Source organism: Babylonia areolata, chromosome 8 (genome assembly GCF_041734735.1).
Source record: "Babylonia areolata isolate BAREFJ2019XMU chromosome 8, ASM4173473v1, whole genome shotgun sequence".
In the NCBI taxonomy this organism is placed as follows: Eukaryota; Metazoa; Mollusca; class Gastropoda; order Neogastropoda; family Buccinidae; genus Babylonia; species Babylonia areolata.
Genome location: NC_134883.1, coordinates 9,141,420 through 9,161,728, shown reverse-complemented (window position 1 = coordinate 9,161,728; position 20,309 = coordinate 9,141,420). Strand labels below are relative to the sequence as shown.

Here is a 20,309-nt window from a genome sequence, read left to right as displayed (position 1 = left end):
CTTATACAGTGCTGAAAACAGACACACACATTTACATACCACACACACACACACACACAGTCCTGAAAACACATGCACACACACACATTTATACAGTGCTGAAAACACACACAAACACACATTTATACACTGCTAAAAACAGACAGACACACACATTTACACACTACATACACACACATTTATACAGTGCTGAAAACAGACGCACACACACATTTACACACTATACACACACACACACAGATACAGTACTGGAAACACACATGCACACACATTTATACAGTGCTGAAAACACACACACACACACACACACACACAGAAGCCTACCTCTCCATAGCCACAGATGAGCACCTGCTTGCCACCAAACATAACATCAGTGGTTCTCTTCAGCCTGCAAGCACACGGCACACCACAGGTGATCCCACCATCATTACCACTCACTGCACTACCATGATAATATATACTGAAACATATTGGTGGTCCTTTTTATAATCATTACATCATAATAATACTGAAACATATTGGTGGTCCTTTTTATAATCATTACATCATAATAATACTGAAACATATTGGTGGTCCTTTTTATAATCATTACATCATAATAATACTGAAACATACTGGTGGTCCTTTTTATAATCATTACATCATAATAATACTGAAACATATTGGTGGTCCTTTTTATAATCATTACATCATAATAATACTGAAACATATTGGTAGTCCTTTTTTATAATCATTACATCATAATATTACTGAAACATATTGGTAGTCCTTTTTATAATCATTACATCATAATAATACTGAAACATATTGGTGGTCCTTTTTATAATCATTACATCATAATAATACTGAAACATACTGGTGGTCCTTTTTATAATCATTACATCATAATAATACTGAAACATATTGGTAATCATTTTTATAATCATTACATCATAATAATACTGAAACATATTGGTAGTCCTTTTTATAATCATTACATCATAATAATACTGAAACATATTGGTAGTCCTTTTTTATAATCATTACATCATAATAATACCGAAACATACTGGTAGTCCTTTTTTATAATCATTACATCATAATAATACCGAAACATATTGGTAGTCCTTTTTTATAATCATTACATCATAATAATACTGAAACATATTGGTAGTCCTTTTTATAATCATTACATCATAATAATACTGAAACATACTGGTGGTCCTTTTTATAATCATTACATCATAATAATACTGAAACATATTGGTAATCATTTTTATAATCATTACATCATAATAATACTGAAACATATTGGTAGTCCTTTTTATAATCATTACATCATAATAATACTGAAACATATTGGTAGTCCTTTTTATAATCATTACATCATAATAATACCAAAACATATTGGTAGTCCTTTTTATAATCATTACATCATAATAATACTGAAACATATTGGTAGTCCTTTTTATAATCATTACATCATAATAATACTGAAACATATTGGTAGTCCTTTTTATAATCATTACATCATAATAATACTGAAACATATTGGTAGTCCTTTTTATAATCATTACATCATAATAATACTGAAACATATTGGTAGTCCTTTTTATAATCATTACATCATAATAATACCAAAACATATTGGTAGTCTTTTTTATAATCATTACATCATAATAATACTGAAACATATTGGTAGTCCTTTTTATAATCATTACATCATAATAATACTGAAACATACTGGTGGTCCTTTTTATAATCATTACATCATAATAATACTGAAACATATTGGTAGTCCTTTTTATAATCATTACATCATAATAATACTGAAACATATTGGTAGTCCTTTTTATAATCATTACATCATAATAATACTGAAACATATTGGTAATCCTTTTTATAATCATTACATCATAATAATACCAAAACATATTGGTAGTCCTTTTTATAATCATTACATCATAATAATACTGAAACATATTGGTAGTCCTTTTTATAATCATTACATCATAATAATACCAAAACATATTGGTAGTCCTTTTTATAATCATTACATCATAATAATACCGAAACATATTGGTAGTCCTTTTTATAATCATTACATCATAATAATACTGAAATATATTGGTAGTCCTTTTTATAATCATTACATCATAATAATACCAAAACATATTGGTAGTCCTTTTTATAATCATTACATCATAATAATACTGAAATATATTGGTAGTCCTTTTTATAATCATTACATCATAATAATACTGAAACATATTGGTAGTCATTTTTATAATCATTACATCATAATAATACTGAAACATATTGGTAGTCATTTTTATAATCATTACATCATAATAATACTGAAACATATTGGTAGTCCTTTTTATAATCATTACATCATAATAATACCGAAACATATTGGTATTCCTTTTTATAATCATTACATCATAATAATACCGAAACATATTGGTAGTCCTTTTTATAATCATTACATCATAATAATACTGAAACATATTGGTAGTCCTTTTTATAATCATTACATCATAATAATACTGAAATACATTGGTAGTCCTTTTTATGATCATTACATCACAGCTGTTGCTTTGAGTTCTTGCAGATCTTTTGACCTTGCATTTACTTAATATTAGTCTGTTTTAATAATCAAAAACAGCTCTGAGCAAGAGCCACCCTGAAACTGACAATCATAAATACATTCTACTTCGTTTTAATCACTACATACACAATTCTCCCCATATGAGCTTGAAACATTTCTCTCCCTATCCATCCCCCTGCCCCTAATTTTTCTAACTTGTGCACACTGATCAAGTCATATTTGATTGCATAAGATTGTTGCATATGAGAAGAGATAAATTATTTAAGCATCTTTTTGATGACAGAAACATGTACTCTTTACTGTTTGCTGACACACTTTATTACACAACAGGTATGAGCAAACAGGTAAGATTTTCATCTTCACGATAAATTGCAAAAAGTTCTGAAGCAGTGACACAGACATATAAGAAGTAGTTCCTTTCAAGACCGATTCTCTCTCTTCCTAAATCAACCATTCTAATTTAAAAATGAAACCAGAAATGCTACACTGTGTAGCTTGGTAATGACAAGCACACTCGAGTTACAGAAACGCACTTACATTACCTTCCGTCTCTGAACCGATTACTCTGACTTGGAAAAGTGGACTTGGTGTAACTGTACAGGAGATGATAAAACGAGACTGATATAAGCTCTTATGCATCCTCTGTTTCTCTCTCTAACTACTGCCCTGCCTTAACGAACTTGGAAATTCTATACCGAAACACCGTTATGACATCAAGGTGTGAGCCAAATAAAAGCACTTACGCATCCAGAATGGACTCCCTGCAGCTGTACAGGTTGTCAAACTTGGTCTGAAACAGAAATTAAACTGTTTAAATGAACATTTGCATACACATGCTAGCACACACACACACACACACACACATGCACTCTCAATTTATCTTTGAATTCCACTCTGAAATTCCAGACATATCAAAGGGTCGGTCCATTTAGATATAGGACTACTTGACATGGCTCTTCTCTCATAATATATCCCAGTGTGAACCAGGCTGAGAGATGCAGACAACTGCAGTGCTCATTAAGAAATCTGAGCAACAGTGCCCAAAACGCATCCAAGAAAGGGAAAACCCTTGACAGTGTGGTTCCAGTCTTTCCATCTGAGCCCACAGCACACTCACATCTGGGGTAAGTACCAGCCATAGGCTGAAACCCCCCACGTCTGACGGGGACCAGACCTGCATCCTTCCAGATGTCAGTCCACAATGCTAACCACTTGGCCATGGCGGCTGGGAGCAGGATTTTACATAGTATTTTCAAAATATACATCCAACTTTATATAATATTACATTGTGAAAGCTAATTCTATCATCGGACAGTGCTGAAACTTGCTTTTCGGTTTTTTTTTTGTGTTGCCTGCTGAGTCTATATACACACTGACATAGTAATTACCCTCTTCATGTATACAGGAAATCACTTATACATTCACAGTATCCAGAGATAAGACACACTCTCAGGATCTTTGAATGAAATCATTCCTGCACACAAAGTACCAACAGACACACACAAGACCTGTTTTCAATGGGGGTTGGGGGTGGAGGAGGGGAATGGATCGACTGTGGAGAAGAAGGGGGCTCCGCCATGTGCTGTTGTTTTGTTACCTTGGTGACCGAGTCGTTGACGTTCATGGCGGGCACGGTCAACTTGCCGGACTTGGACAGCTGGTAGAGGCGGTGCACGCCGGTGACGCTCTCCTCCACGATGCCCCTGATCATGTTGAACATGGCGGGGTACTTCTTCAGCATCAGGTGGGTGGCGTCCCCTCCGTCGTCCAGGATCTGAAAGACACACAGCCAGTTACAACAGACAGCCACTGAATGCATCGTTGCTGCTTCATTACAGCCCACCCTTATATCACAGACTGACGTATGCTTGCATATGGGCCAACAGCAAAGTGAGAGCTGTATGAACAATGGTTCCTCCATTGCAGTGGGAAGTCATTTACAGCTTAGTCTTTAGTGAAGGACTATGACTCTCAACTAGGAGGCAAGACTACACTGGCTCTCAGTGCTGCAGCCTTGGGGGCTAGTTGGCCTTTGGGAACCATCCCAACGCCAACTGTTCTGAAACCCTCTTGGCTGAGGGAGTGGGGATGTAACTTGGGCAAGACATTCTCCACTTCCATCAAATTCTAGCCTAGATAGTTGGGACAGCGGTTGTCTCCTCTGCTGTTCTGATGGTCATAGTTGGGCATGACTGACTAACAAACAGCCCCCCCCAGACACAGCGCTGGGCCAATATCAGGGCATGAATCAGTCCCTGAAACCTTGCTTCCTGATCGGGCACTTTAACCACTAGGCCTCCACCGCTCCTTTCATCCTGACAACCAGAAAGAATTCTGACAAACTGATGATGGTGTCAACGGCTGGTAACTGTGTGAACTCTGCACTAAGAGCTGTTACACCCCCAATTTGACACATGGGCAAAATGCAGCCACTTTGTTCACACCCTTTGGACCTTTTGGAACGGGGCAACAGGGAATGAAACCCACATGCAAACCGGCAGCACTGACATTCTGACTTTTGAAACTCGATGCGCACGTTCTCAATTACGGGATAGCCACGATTTGTTAAACAGCTATGGAAGACTTTCAGGAGTCTGTTCGCATCCCAACAGGGCTGACAATCTTAGTTCTGTTCTCAGTTTTCTGCAGACCCATCCTATTCTATTCTGATAAGAAGGCTGACACGCAAAAAGACCGATCAGCAAATAAAATGGTGTTGGTGCACATAAATCTGATACACTCCTTTCCAGTCAGTTCTTTCCCTTCTCAATAAAATCAGTTTGATCTGCCTCAAATACGTGTAAGTTTGGTTTCACTTTACTTTCAAATGTTTATCTGTGTTTACTATCAATTTAGGATAACTTCACTGACACTAGTGACATGGAAAAAGTTATGAAGCCATGTCACCGTTTGTTACTTAGGGTTTTTTTAATTTTTATTTTTATCATTCATGTAACTGATCAAAATTACAGATTTTTTTATATGTACTTTTTAAAAATATTTTTTATATATATCATTCAAGTAATTGATTAAAATTGCAAACAGAATATATCATTTGTGGCACACAACTCTTCTTCCACATATCTGGGTACACCCCCCCCCCCCCCCCCCCCCTTCTGTGAGAACCTGTTCCGCTTCTGTTTGCAATGTGCCCTCATGAGTGAATTAATATCTGGTAAAAAACAAAACAAAACAACAACAACCAAACACATGTTAAAAAGAGAGAGAGAGAGAGAGAGAGAGAGAGAGAGAGAGAGAAAAGAGGGGGAGGTCTTTTGACACTGTGATGTTGCACCTTTATACCAAGGTCAAAATGAGCAGGAATTTCATCATTTATCATCCTGAAAACCCCAACCCATAAACTCAGATTGTAGCTAATTCCTAACCAAGACTGTGTGAGGATACTGAAGTCATTTCAGCCCTAACGTTTCTGACTACCAATGAAACAGCTATGCCAGAGGGAGGGAGGGTGAGAATGAATGAATGAATGAACGAATGAATGAATGAATCTTTATTTTCCAACGGTGAAGATATTAGCACTTTGGCCGACTTACACATCTGCCGTTGTTCTAAGAGACACACAAACATGTACGCATATAAATGTAGTTATACTGAATACTTAATACATGTATAATGTACAAGTATAACACAACGTCAAACTAAGAGACACAACATCGCTCACATCTGTACGGAACGGAAGCGCAAATGGAAACATGAGCAGCAGAGCGAAAGCTTTCAATACCACGTGGCTGAAGGATCAATTTCCTGTTGCCATTTTCAGTACCATAATTAATTCCTTACAGAGTCTATCTACATCATGGATCATTTCCCTAGGAATGGAAATCCCACTTGGGTCACTCCTGCCTTCCAGGCACACACAGCGATCAATATTTCCAATCATTTCCCACAACCCTTCTTCAGTCCATTATCACGCTGTGGGCAGGAGCTGTGGAGAGCAAAGAGGAAAGTTGGAATGAAGGGCTGGGGATCATTGGATCCCACCCCCCCTTGCTCCCTCCCCCCTCCCCCCCACCCCTATCCACACCCCACAGCCACATCTATGGTGCATCAGAAAAAATATACATCTGACTCTTGAGTAAAAATGTTTGTCACAGTGGGTGTGCAAGTAACTGTCTTTCATGTATGCAATTTTAATCATTAACAGGCTTATAAAAAAGGCTTACGAGACGAATCCGGATAAAATCTGTACTAAACCTCCTCATATATGTCTGACAGTGAATACAGATAATGCACAGATACATGAAAAAAAAAGTCATTTAGACAGTACAGCAACATGATGCTGGTTCATTCATGCGTGATTCTTCCTTCTGAAGAAAATGAACAAAACAATCAGTGGAGGTTTGAGGAGATGGACCAGTCACTATCAGACCTTCAGACCCCTAACCTGACTGGAGATCAGCAGGAGATGGACCAGTCATTATCAGACCTTCAGACCCCTAACCTGACTGGAGATCAGCAGGAGATGGACCAGTCACTATCAGACCTTCAGACCCCTAACCTGACTGGAGATCAGCAGGAGATGGACCAGTCACTATCAGACCTTCAGACCCCTAACCTGACTGGAGATCAGCAGGAGATGGACCAGTCAATAATTATCAGACCTTCAGACCCCTAACCTGACTGGAGATCAGCAGGAGATGGACCAGTCAATAATTATCAAACCTTCAGACACCTAACCTGACTGGAGATCAGCAGGAGATGGACCAGTCAATAATTATCAAACCTTCAGACCCCTAACCTGACTGGAGATCAGCAGGAGATGGACCAGTCAATAATTATCAGACCTTCAGACCCCTAACCTGACTGGAGATCAGCAGGAGATGGACCAGTCAATAATTATCAGACCTTCAGACCCCTAACCTGACTAGAGATCAGCAGGAGATGGACCAGTCAATATCAGACCTTCAGACCCCTAACCTGACTGGAGATCAGCAGGAGATGGACCAGTCAATAATTATCAGACCTTCAGACCCCTAACCTGATTGGAGATCAGCAGGAGATGGACCAGTCACTATCAGACCTTCAGACCCCTAACCTGACTGGAGATCAGCAGGAGATGGACCAGTCAATATCAGACCTTCAGACCCCTAACCTGATTGGAGATCAGCAGGAGATGGACCAGTCAATATCAGACCTTCAGACCCCTAACCTGACTGGAGATCAGCAGGAGATGGACCAGTCAATAATTATCAAACCTTCAGACACCTAACCTGACTGGAGATCAGCAGGAGATGGACCAGTCAATATCAGACCTTCAGACCCCTAACCTGACTGGAGATCAGCAGGAGATGGACCAGTCACTATCAGACCTTCAGACCCCTAACCTGACTGGAGATCAGCAGGAGATGGACCAGTCAATAATTATCAGACCTTCAGACCCCTAACCTGATTGGAGATCAGCAGGAGATGGACCAGTCAATATCAGACCTTCAGACCCCTAACCTGACTAGAGATCAGCAGGAGATGGACCAGTCAATAATTATCAGACCTTCAGACCCCTAACCTGACTGGAGATCAGCAGGAGATGGACCAGTCAATAATTATCAGACCTTCAGACCCCTAACCTGACTAGAGATCAGCAGGAGATGGACCAGTCAATATCAGACCTTCAGACCCCTAACCTGACTGGAGATCAGCAGGAGATGGACCAGTCAATAATTATCAGACCTTCAGACCCCTAACCTGATTGGAGATCAGCAGGAGATGGACCAGTCACTATCAGACCTTCAGACCCCTAACCTGACTGGAGATCAGCAGGAGATGGACCAGTCAATATCAGACCTTCAGACCCCTAACCTGATTGGAGATCAGCAGGAGATGGACCAGTCAATATCAGACCTTCAGACCCCTAACCTGACTGGAGATCAGCAGGAGATGGACCAGTCAATAATTATCAAACCTTCAGACACCTAACCTGACTGGAGATCAGCAGGAGATGGACCAGTCAATATCAGACCTTCAGACCCCTAACCTGACTGGAGATCAGCAGGAGATGGACCAGTCACTATCAGACCTTCAGACCCCTAACCTGACTGGAGATCAGCAGGAGATGGACCAGTCAATAATTATCAGACCTTCAGACCCCTAACCTGATTGGAGATCAGCAGGAGATGGACCAGTCACTATCAGACCTTCAGACCCCTAACCTGACTGGAGATCAGCAGGAGATGGACCAGTCAATATCAGACCTTCAGACCCCTAACCTGACTGGAGATCAGCAGGAGATGGACCAGTCAATAATTATCAGACCTTCAGACCCCTAACCTGACTGGAGATCAGCAGGAGATGGACCAGTCAATAATTATCAGACCTTCAGACCCCTAACCTGACTGGAGATCAGCAGTCATCAGCTGACAGCTGCAAAGCCCTGCTTTTTTTTTCCCATGCCCCTAAACACAACATGCGAATAACTTGTAACATATCAGGCAGTTCTGAGAACATGTGGTTACACAGCACTGTGAACTATTTTTTACTAACTATGTGACCTCAAGCAATAAGGCACTGCAATCTAGTTCAAAAACAAAACAACTACCCCCCAAAACAAAACAAAACAAAAAACAACAACAAAAACCAATCAAACATAAGAAGAAATGCCCTTCATTAAAGTTTTAACGATCTTTCATCTTGCTGTTTCATCTGTTTTTCCGCCCCAAAAAAACCTTTCAATTAACTCTTAAGATCAAATGTTCCTTCACTCCTTGAAAACTGAAGCGTTCAATCCTATCAACCTGGGTTATCGACTCAACTACCATGTTCTGGCTCCATGGAGTCTCACAGCTGAAATCGAGGAAGATGAAGCGCGAGACTGCCCATTAATCATTAGGCCCACAATAAATGGCATTAGCTCTCTCTCTCTCTCTCTCAGCAGTGCTGCACCTGACAGGCTTTCTAACTGGCCTCTGTCTAGACAGCAACACTGGGAGGGTTGCTGCTTAAAAAGCTCTCTCAGACTGGACACCATTACCAAGTCTCTGGGGAGACCATGGCGGGGGGGTGGGGATGGGGGAGTGTGGGTAGGGGTGGGGAGGGAACCTTCACAACTTTGGTGCAAAACGACAGTGAAAACATTTTAGGGTAACCGGTTTTTTGAGAGTCCTCACAGCTGCCCTCTGAAGCCAGCTAGCAAAGACGTCCATGGTCACCATTAAAAGTTTTCAAGAGCCATGCAGACTACGACCAGAATAGTAGTTAGAAGCCCCCAAAGTACTGTTCTGTGTTTATGCTGCACTGAACGACACTACAAGTTTTACACTACTGAAATTACAAATCAACCTGTGTATCATTTATATATGATGTACTCGCATGACCATAAATCACAACATTGATTCACACATATCCATAAGCCTCATACTTATTCAGCACAATATACAATTGTGAATGGAACAGAAAAGAAATATACATAGAATCCGGTCTATAGGGAGATTTAAGACAGACAGACAGACAGACAAAGAGGCAGAGAGAGGCAGACAGAGAGGCAAAGAGAGAGCGCTACCAGCCAGCCAGACAAGAGCATGAATGGAGACAGGAGTCAGACATCAGACTATAATTCTGCATTCTGACACATTTCCCCGCTCTAAGACAAGCCCCCCCCCCCCCTATTCTAACCATAAAATGCTTCAGCAAACTGGGTCAAGGGAACACGACTGAAAGGGCCACTAAACCAGTTACATTCTGGCTCTACCAGGACTTGTGTTATACATTGTATCATTCTTTGTCACAGCAGACTTCTCTGTGTGAAATCCTGGCTGTTCTCCCCAGCACTACAAAGCGGCACCACCATTTTTATTCATTTATTTTTTTTTTAGTTTTCCCTCCTTACCAACTCAACATGAACAACAACTTTTGCCTGCATGTTTGCATGCACACACACACACACAAACACCCACACCCACCGTGTTGGGCTGCCATCCTTCGGCATTGATGCAGCGATCTATACACCACCAGAAGTCCTCCTCCGTCTCCCCCTTCCAGGCAAAGATGCAGATGCCGCTCTCGGCCAAAGCTGCAGCCACCTCGTTCTGCAATCAGTTCAGGACACGCTTTGCTCAAGTCAGCGGTGTTGCGATGGTCCAGTTTTGTGCAGGAAATATTGCACAGATGTGGACAAATATCGACTCGGACAAGGAGGAACAGAACGAGGAGAAAGACAGGACAGAATAGGGGATAGAAGAATGAGTAAAACAGATAAGTGAAGAAAGAAAAAGTCAGATGATAATGGAAAAAAAATAACAACACGTGAATAGGACATAAAACCACTGTTGTTTTAATAACTGAACATACTGTACTAACTCATTCACACACACAAACCCGAACTCTTCTTCTTCTGCGTTTATCAGATGCAACTCCCTCGTTCACTCGTATATACACCGAGTGGGCTTTTTACCTGAATGATTGTTTTTACCCCGCCATGTAGGCAGCCATACTCCGCTTTCGGGGGTGTGCATGCTGGGTATGTTCTTGTTTCCATAACCCACCGAACACTGACATGGATTACAGGATCTCTAACGTGCGTATTTGATCTTTTGCTTGCGTATACACACGAAGGGGGTTCAGGCACTAGGAGGTCTGCACATATGTTGACCTGGGAGATTGGAAAAATCTCCACCCTTTACCCACCAGGTGCCGTCACCGTGATTCGAACCTGGGACCCTCAGATTGAAAGTCCAATGCTTTAACCATTCGGCTATTGCGCCCGTCAAAACCCGAACTCATTCACACACACATACACACACACATACACACACAAACATACAATGATGCATGCACACACACACACACAGACACGCACACACACACACACACATGCTCCCTATACCGACCTGTGTGGAGTAGATGTTGCAGGCTGCCCATCGCACAGAGGCCCCCAGTGCCACCAATGTCTCCACCAGAACCTGTCACACACATTGCATCAAATGCACCTCATTATCTCATCATCACAGAACAACCACCTGGCCACAACAACATTAACAAACAGGTATTTCTCAAGCTCATACTCTTCAGCACAAGCAGCATTAACATAAAAAAACGCGCACACAAACACAAAACATCACAAGCACAAAATTCCAAAATCAGAGAAAAACAACATATGGAAAGACAGCATTATTTCCAAACTGACTAAAAATTAATATTATATATATATATATATATAAAGTTTTATTGTGTCAGTGAACCAGGGGTATCTGATGTGAGTGGTATAAATTTCTACAACTGAGGGACGTACACGACAAGGAGAATGAAAGGTAGCTGTGGGGACGGCTTCAAAACAGGGCAGCAGCAGAGTGCTCCAGATTACTTCTTCTCGCTGGTGTACTGTCTGCTCTCTACAAGGTGATTCAGGCATGTACGCATTTATTCTTTTACGCATACACAATGTGACCGAATGTCCTTCACTCTCACACATGGTTTTGTTTGCTGTGGTTCAAGTCAATAAGTGGATGGGATTTTCAACACACAATCTAACAAAGTAACAGTAACACACTCTTTCTCTTTACTTTCTAGAATTAATACCCTAAAGGTGTATGATATATATATATATATATATACATATATACACACACACACACCTGCCCTGTTTACAGATGTCTGATGGCAGCGTTTCCTTCATTTATATAACAATATAATGCCTGAAATAGACAGATGCCATTATCATATTATGTTCCCTGACTCTGTCAAACACGCACAAAAAGAAACGAAGCCAGTATCTTACACAGTCACTTCCAGAAATAGCTGGGGAGAATATCTGGGAACAGACCCTGCAGGTGCTCTTTGTGTGTTTCCTATTCCCCTGTCTGATCCCCAATTAGAAATCTAATGCTTGCCCTGATGATAGCTTACAAGAAAAAAGACCACACTGATCTGCAAACAAAGCAGTTACTCAAAGGGAGACTATTTTCATGAAGTTGTTTTTCTATCTTACAAAGCACAAAGTGAAGGAGCCCAGAGGTTCCTGTCTACTTGTTGGCTGTGCTGCTGTACGCCATATCAATGGAGAAAACTTTCAGTACACCCACACCGTGTCATCCTTAATCTTAATTCTAATATTCCATCCTTTCTTCAGCCACAGGGAAGCAAGCACGGTATTTTTGGTAGGAAGTGGGGAATCATCCCATAGCAATGATTCTTGGGAGTATAAAACAACAACAAAAATTATCTATCTATCTATCTCCACAACACTGTGCTCTAATGATGGGAGGTTCCACCACCCCAGGCCCCCTCCCATCTTTCATAAACTGCTCTGTGGATCTGTAGGGTGTATCTGTCCCTTCCAATACAGGTGAAAACCAGCAGCTTGTGGCCCCTCGCTGTGCGGTGCCCCAGCCACTGAGCAGTGTGTGAGGGGGTCTGGATGGGGAGCTCATTGCAATGCCGATTCATCACTGTCAGGGAACTGGGCTTGTGGACTGGTGCCTGCCTGCTTGCTGCATTTTACTGATTCCCTTTCATCCATGGGAAGGAACTGGGAGCTTCCACTGCCCCCCCCCCCCCCCCTCTCTTTTGGAAAGGCTGGTGGACCCATAAAAACCTGAGGGGTGGGGGGTGGGGGTGGGGAAGTTTTTCTGTCTCTCCTCTCTCTCTTATTCACACACACACACACACAAAGGTCACAATCCAGAAAATAAATATGTTTTTCTTCTCTTTATGTAACTGTAATTGTAAGGCTGTTTTTTTTTGGTTTTTTTTTTCTCTCTCTATCCTCTCTCTCTCTCATGCTTGAAAGTACACATTGACAAGTATACTTGTCCGCAGCAGCCCAAGGTTAAAGCAACATCCAGTTTGGACTTGAACAGACACCCACGTTGGGTTGTGCCAGTCCATTAGTCCCCCTGGCCCCACATTCTTGTAGATCTGTTATTCCAATGGTCCCTCCAGCCAAATACAAACCCGCCAGCAACCATGTATCTGGCAACAACTGTGTGTGTGTGAGTGAGCACATATATAAAAGCTGCATGCGTCCATAGATATACATGTGATGGAGTGTGCACAGAAAAATGTACACGGGTATGTTCACATAGATGCATGGGTGTGTGAGCATGTTTCTATGTGTCTCTGTGTGTGTTTGACCATCATGTGATGAGGGAGGGGGCGGAGAGAGAGTGATAGGGGAGCAGAGAGGGAGGGAGGGAGAGAAAGAGAGGAGGAAGAGAGAGGGAGGGAGAGAGGGCGATAGAGACAAAGAGAGGGAAAAAGACCCACGGAGAGAGAGAGAGGGAGGGAGGGAGATAGAGACAAAGAGAGAGAGAGAGAGACAGACAGACAGAGACAGAGAGATATGAACACACAGAGGGTTACAGACTAGGCGAACAGGTGTGTCTGTGAAGGGCAGGGCAACCTGTTAGCCAAGTGATAACAACAGATAAAAGCAGCATCATGCCAGCCGTTCAGAACCACCAGGGCTGCTGCAGCTGCCAGAGTGCTGCCTCCAGTGCTATCACCAGTATCAGTCCCCAGTTGCTGGCAGACCCAGCCTAGCAGCCATGCATGCACCAGCACGCAAACCTGTGATAAGCACCTACCTACACTCCCTCCACTTCCCTTCTCTCTATCATGGGGGAAATTAATCTAATGGGCTCCTGGCGGCAGCCATTCATCCATCGTCCATCTATTTCTTTCCCTCTCTCTTTTTTAATTCCATATTATTGCTGCAGTGGACGTGTTCTCTGTGCGTGTGCGTGCGTGTGTGTGTGTATGAGAGAGAGAGAGAGAGAGAGAGAGAAAACACAACATTAAATTTTGGCCCACAGCCCGTTTTCAAAATGCAAATGGCTGTCCTCTGCGTTGTGATTGGCTTAGATTGGTCACATGCGCCCTAGATTGACGGGTTGGATGGATTATAACTGCTCGACAGCCGGGACAACAAAAATGATTATCTGACAAAGATTGTGTCGAGATTGCGCATAAATTCTTTCTTTTTTTTCCACTAACCTAAAAATATTTTCAGATCACTGTTTTTCCTTCACTTCATATCGCCGTTCTAAAACACTGCGTGTCCGTTTCAGAGATTTGGCACGTGCGTTTCTGTTGAGAGAGAGGCGGAGAGAGCGAGAGAGAGAAAGAGAGGGAGGGGGGGGGGGGGGGGAGCGGGGAAGGAGGGGAAAAGGATTCATTCCATGCAAACATGCTTGTGCATAACCATATCAACAGACTTCCAACTGCCAAAACGTAGCTAGATTTGGGGTCATCATCTGACATCGTGTTAAGCATTCCTAGAAGACCCCAAAATGCCATCACAGATAAGATCGACATGCAGCCACCCATCAGTGGAGACCCTGCACTGCTGCGGGGGTCACTTCGGCGGTGTACAGTGTCGCCTGCTTGTTACGACTCAACACACAAACGTGTGGTAGTCAGTCGTGACCGACTAAGGCCACCAGCAGAACAGCAAAAGAGGCAACTGCTGTTCCATCTCTCAGGGGCAAGATTCTGATTGCAGTGGAGAGTGTTTCGCCCAAGTTACATCCCGACTCTCTCGAACAAGAGGGCTTTAGGTCAGTCGGCACTGGGGGATGGTCCCAGAAGACCAACTAGCCCCCAAAGACTGAAACACTTAAGAGCCAGTGCAATCTTGCCTCCTATAGTTTGAGAGTTGTTGTCCTTCAAAAAAAGAAATGATCGAATTTCCATTGCCAGAGAAACCACGGATCATACAGCTCTCACTAAACTTTGCCGTTGGCTCATCTGTAAATATAAACGACACTGCATCCAAATCCATCTTAGATACTAACGACAAGAACTGATCAGTCGCAAAACAAGAGTGTGCGAACACCATCTACGACGGCAGTGATCGGCGAAGAGAGAGAGAGAGAGAGGGAGAGGGAGAGAGAGAGAGAGGGAGGGAGAGAGAGGGAGGGAGAGAGAGAGATATATAGATAGATAGATAGATAGAGAGAGAGAGAGAGAGAGAGAGAGAGAGAGAGAGAGAGAGAGAGAGAGAGAGGAGGGGGAGTATGACGAAAACAAACTACTACATTATGCTGAATCAAACTTCAAAGAAATCCCTTTTTCTAGGTTTTTCGTGGCGAATGCCAAACACGCATCGGTGGGCACTCGGAAAAGTATGCACGTATGCACACGCACACCCCCTCCCCCCTCCCCAACACACACACGCATGTGGGCACAGACACATATATACATGCGCGCGCTCAGGGAACGGAATACATGAGATACAAACCTCTCTGGGATCGGAAAGCAATTATATTTTTCATTTTATCTGATTATACCTTATTCATTAAATCATAAAACATGGCTTTCAACCAACCACTCTTTGGGAGCCGATCTGTATGATTACACATTAAAAACATAAGAAGTTATCATCATTATTATTATCATCATCATCATTTTAATTTTTTCTTTTTTATACTGTTCCTGTTCTCTCAACACATCTTCATGAACTACTGATAAGACCTCCGTGGAAGACTGGACATCAAAACAAACACGAACGAATGCAGGAACCGTGCGAACGGTGACAAAAAAGGTTCCACAGCTTTTCACGGCTAACATGGCAGTGACGTAATTTCCACTGTGTCCAGGGCTCGGCAAAGGAAGGCGGGGGGGCGCCAGTCCTCTTCTTCCAGACCTTCCCTAACCCAAAGTCGGTCACACCTGAATGGAGCGCGGGAAATCGGGTGCAGTGTGCCTCTCCCGTGGACACATGCCCATGCCGGAATGGGGGAATCGAACGCTAATCAATGGGGAACACTGGACCACAAGGCCAACGCCACACCGACTCTGCTACGTCCCCTCCCCTTCATGCCTTAAAAAGGGGTGGGGTTGGGGGTGGTGGTGGGGGTGGTGGTGGCGGGGTTGAGACTAACGACTCAGTGGCGTGCCATGATCGTATCGTATCGTAACCGTGCCATGCTCGTGTTCAGTGCAGTCTGTGGGCACGGCGCTGGCCTCCTGTCCGCCTTGCTATGCGAGGGAGACACCACTCATCAGGCAGCATCTAATGATGTGTCTGCCCCCCCCCCCCGAGACAGGGGCTACAATCCGGCCATACGGATATATCCTGCCCCGCAAGACACGTCCGTCAGCCCCTGTCACCCACTTCCGGACATACTGGCCTGTTCCACACACACGCGCGCACGAATACGCTCCCAATACTTTCCCCTCCCTGCACTTGAGAAAGAGTCTACAACTAGAAACACCCTGCTTCCCCCACGCCCTATTGTTCGTAAGATACCTTTTCAATAGTTATTCTTCACTTTGTTTTATAAGGTCCAGCAGTCACCATCTCTCTCTCTCTCTCTGTGTGTGTGTGTGTGTGGTGGGGATTAGAATATGTGCGTGCGTGTGCGTGTGTGTGTGTAGTGGTTGGAGTTAAAATATTTCATATATATATATATATATATATATATATATATATATATATATATATATATATATATATAAGAGGAAGCAATTCCTGGCAGGGTTGGGAAAAGATTCGTCGGTCATGAAGCTGTCGATGAGCTTCCAAGAACTTATGGTCACCCAAGAGAGAGAGAGAGAGAGAGAGAGAGAGAGACAAAAAAAAAAAAGGCGTGGGAATGGACCTTGTGCATGGGTGCTGTGGATGGTAACTGCCAAGATATTGTTACGTCTTTCCTTCCCCAACACCCCCTCCCCCCTCCCCAACACACACACCACCCCATTGTGTCTCCAAATAAAGAAAATATAACATAACTTTGAGACCCTCCTGACACAATTATGGAAGCGCTATTTGTTTACAGTCGCGCGCGCGCGCGCGTGTGTGTGTTTGTGTGCGCGCGCGCGCGTGAGTGCGCTCGCATGACTGTGTGGTATTCCGTGAAAAAAAACCCAAAAAACAACCCACCACCCCACCCAAAAACCTGCATGACCTCCAGAAAAAAACAACAAACCTTTCGTACTACAGTACGATAAAAGGAAACTCATTCAATAAACTGTTTTATTGGAGTGTGGGGGTTGGGACAGAAATGGTGGTTGAAAAAAGAAGAAAAAAGCTGATTTCTTAACTGTATATCTGTTATCATCTCTGCTCATCAGCTCAAAAACGGTTCTAATTCTACATTCCCGCCATAACAGACGATCGAGCGACTACAAGAATCAAAATAATATAATCAGACTCCACTCTGACGTTCAATAATCCTTCATTATTTCCATTGTGCTGCAGACTTTCTCAAGGAGGATTCACGGAGTGCAACATCTAAATGCTAAAGACAGATCATGGAAAAGAGGCGGGAAAAGAACAATCATAGCTGTATAAGAACTGTCCATCTCTCCATCACCCTCCTCCCCCCAAACCCCTACGCAACAATTTTATCCTCCAAGTTCACAAAGAAGCAGTGTAGCCGTATCCGTCCCTGATCTGGCGAACTGACATTTGCGGTATCAATATTTGGAAGAAAAAAAAAAAGTTGATGGAATTTCTGGTAATCTCTTTACACCTACAGAGAGATAGCAATGTCAAAGCGAAAGAGAGATGATGGATAGAGAGGAGGCAAACGTAGATCGACGGACGTTCAGTTCCAAAAAACCTCAATTCCACACCCATCCCTTACCCAAACACAAACTATCTCCCTCTCGCTCTTTCTCCCCCCCACCTCCCCTTCTCTCTCACCCCCCTCCATTCCAACTCTCTCTTCTTTCAGCTCCATCCTGCCCCCACCTTCTCCCTCCTATCCCTCCCAACAAACGTTGTCATGGCAGTGGGTACAGGGAGGTACAGGGAGGGAGGGAGGGAGGGAGGGAGGGAAGGAGGAAGCGGCAGAGGTCGAAGTGCCGATGGGGGGAAGAAGGGATCGATTCAGGAGGCAGTTTAATGAGATGTAAACTACTCCCCCCCCCTCCCCTCCAACCTCCGATCCCCTAACCCTCTCCCCCTGATTAATCGATACACTAGCGAGGTGCTGGTGGTGGTGGTGGTCCTTTGCGTCATCTTCCTTTTCAAGAGGGAGGATGAGAAGGTTGTGAGGCGGAGGGAGGGAGAGAAGAAAGAACTGAAAGTAAGAAGGAAGGAAAGAAAGAAAGACCGGAGAAAGTGGAACCATTCAGGAGCAATGACTGAGAGAGAGAGAGAGAGAGAGAGAGAGAGAGAGAGAGAGAGAGAGGGAGAGGGAGACAGAGAGAGAGAGAGAGTGACACCGAGAGAGAGACAGAGGGAGAAACACACACACACACACGCAGAGGGAGACACAGATCGTGATACATAAAATTAACGAGCAAGATTTAAAAGACGTCGTGCATTGGTCAACGGGGTCGTAGCCTACGTCACACAGCAGCCATGACGACACCACTGGCTCCACTGACGTCAGCACTAGCAAACACCCTCCCCCCCTCCAACTCCCATAAATCGCCCTCCCCATCCCTTATCTTTCTGTCTTTCTCACCAGGCCACACTCCACGCCCCCCCCCCCCTCATCCCCCCCCCCAAACCTTCTACACTCCATCCTCCAACAGGATCTCCACCACCACGCCCTGTATCCCTCACCCCCCGCCCCCCCAACCCTCCCTCCAACCAGCTTTTCACGTGAAAAGTTTACTCAGTACCCCCCTCCCCATTCCCGCTTCCCACCATGTCCGTCTTTTCAAAAGACCCCAGGCTTCCGCTCCAGCGAAAGCTTCTAACATCTCTCTTTCTCTCTCTCTCCCCCCCCCCCCCCTCTCTCTCTCCCCTCAGCTCCCCTTTTTCTGGTCCAGCCAACGAAGGAAGAAGATTCGTCTACATCGAAATCGATGATTTCCTCATTGAACTGTGTTGCTTTTTTTTTTTTTTCTCCTTTCTCTCCGGAGAACTCGCTTTTCCCTCCAATACTCACTCCAACCGCTCCCGCCACCTCTCTCTTCCCACCTTGACGCTGTCTATATATATATATATATATATATATGTGTGTGTGTGTGTGTGTGTGTGTGTGTGTGTGTGTGCCTTCCAGGGACACTCCCTTCCCCCCGCCTTTCCCTTCGTTGGAAGAACGTGTGTGTGTGTGTGTGTGTGTGTGTGTGTGTGTGTGTGTGTGTGTGTGTGTGTGTGTGAGAGAGAGAGAGAGAGAGAGAGAGAGAGAGAGAGAGAGAGAGAGAGAGAGAATTGACGCTTGAACGAAGCATCTCAGACGACGACAAGCCTCTCCACTTTTTCTTCCCTTCCCTCTGGCTTTTATTCCATTACCAGTCTGTCAAGGCCAAAAAAAAAAAAAAAAAAAAAAAAAAAAAGAAAGAAAGAAAAATCGCCTGAACTGGAAATCAGGCTGAAAAAAAAAAAAATGTAGAAAAGGGCTGACCATGCTAAAAATCTATGTGATAATACGAGCTGAGCAGATTGGAGGCTAGGGAAAAAAAAACAAAAACACATAAACAACAACCAAAAGCCCTTAAATACTGTCCGAAAAGTGCCTGAAATCGCAGCCCAGCATTCCCCCCCCCCTCCTCCCCACCGCGAAAAAAAAGAAAAAAGTTTGATGGTAAAAAAAGATTTCAAAAACTCCAAACAATACAAAATAAAAACAAACAACCCCCCCCAAAAAAAACAACAACAAAAAACAAAAACAACAACAACAAAACAACAACAAAAAAACAGGCGGAATCGGAAAACTCCACACCAAACGCGCGAACTCTTCATCTTACAGTCCAGTCCAGTGAAGACTTGAGGTGTTCATGGACGAAACTAGCGTTCCAATCCATCGGGAGCAAAGACAGACAGACAGACAGACAGACACACACACACACACACAGAGCAGATCCTAAG

At 43.5% G+C, this 20,309-nt stretch overlaps 1 protein-coding gene across 1 annotated transcript in view; it reads right to left on the bottom strand.

The window, feature by feature from the left end:
* LOC143284963 (adenosylhomocysteinase-like 1) overlaps positions 1-16,267 on the bottom strand; it is a 35,023-nt gene extending 18,756 nt beyond the window's left edge. Inside the window, exons 1-6 of the mRNA XM_076592125.1 lie at positions 16,211-16,267; positions 11,431-11,502; positions 10,504-10,629; positions 4,188-4,364; positions 3,334-3,380; positions 325-388 (exon numbers count right to left, since the gene is read on the bottom strand). Coding sequence (XP_076448240.1) covers positions 325-388; positions 3,334-3,380; positions 4,188-4,364; positions 10,504-10,629; positions 11,431-11,502; positions 16,211-16,267 — 543 coding nt within the window. The remainder of the gene's footprint in view (positions 1-324; positions 389-3,333; positions 3,381-4,187; positions 4,365-10,503; positions 10,630-11,430; positions 11,503-16,210) is intronic.
* Between the last annotated feature and the right edge of the window lie 4,042 nt (positions 16,268-20,309).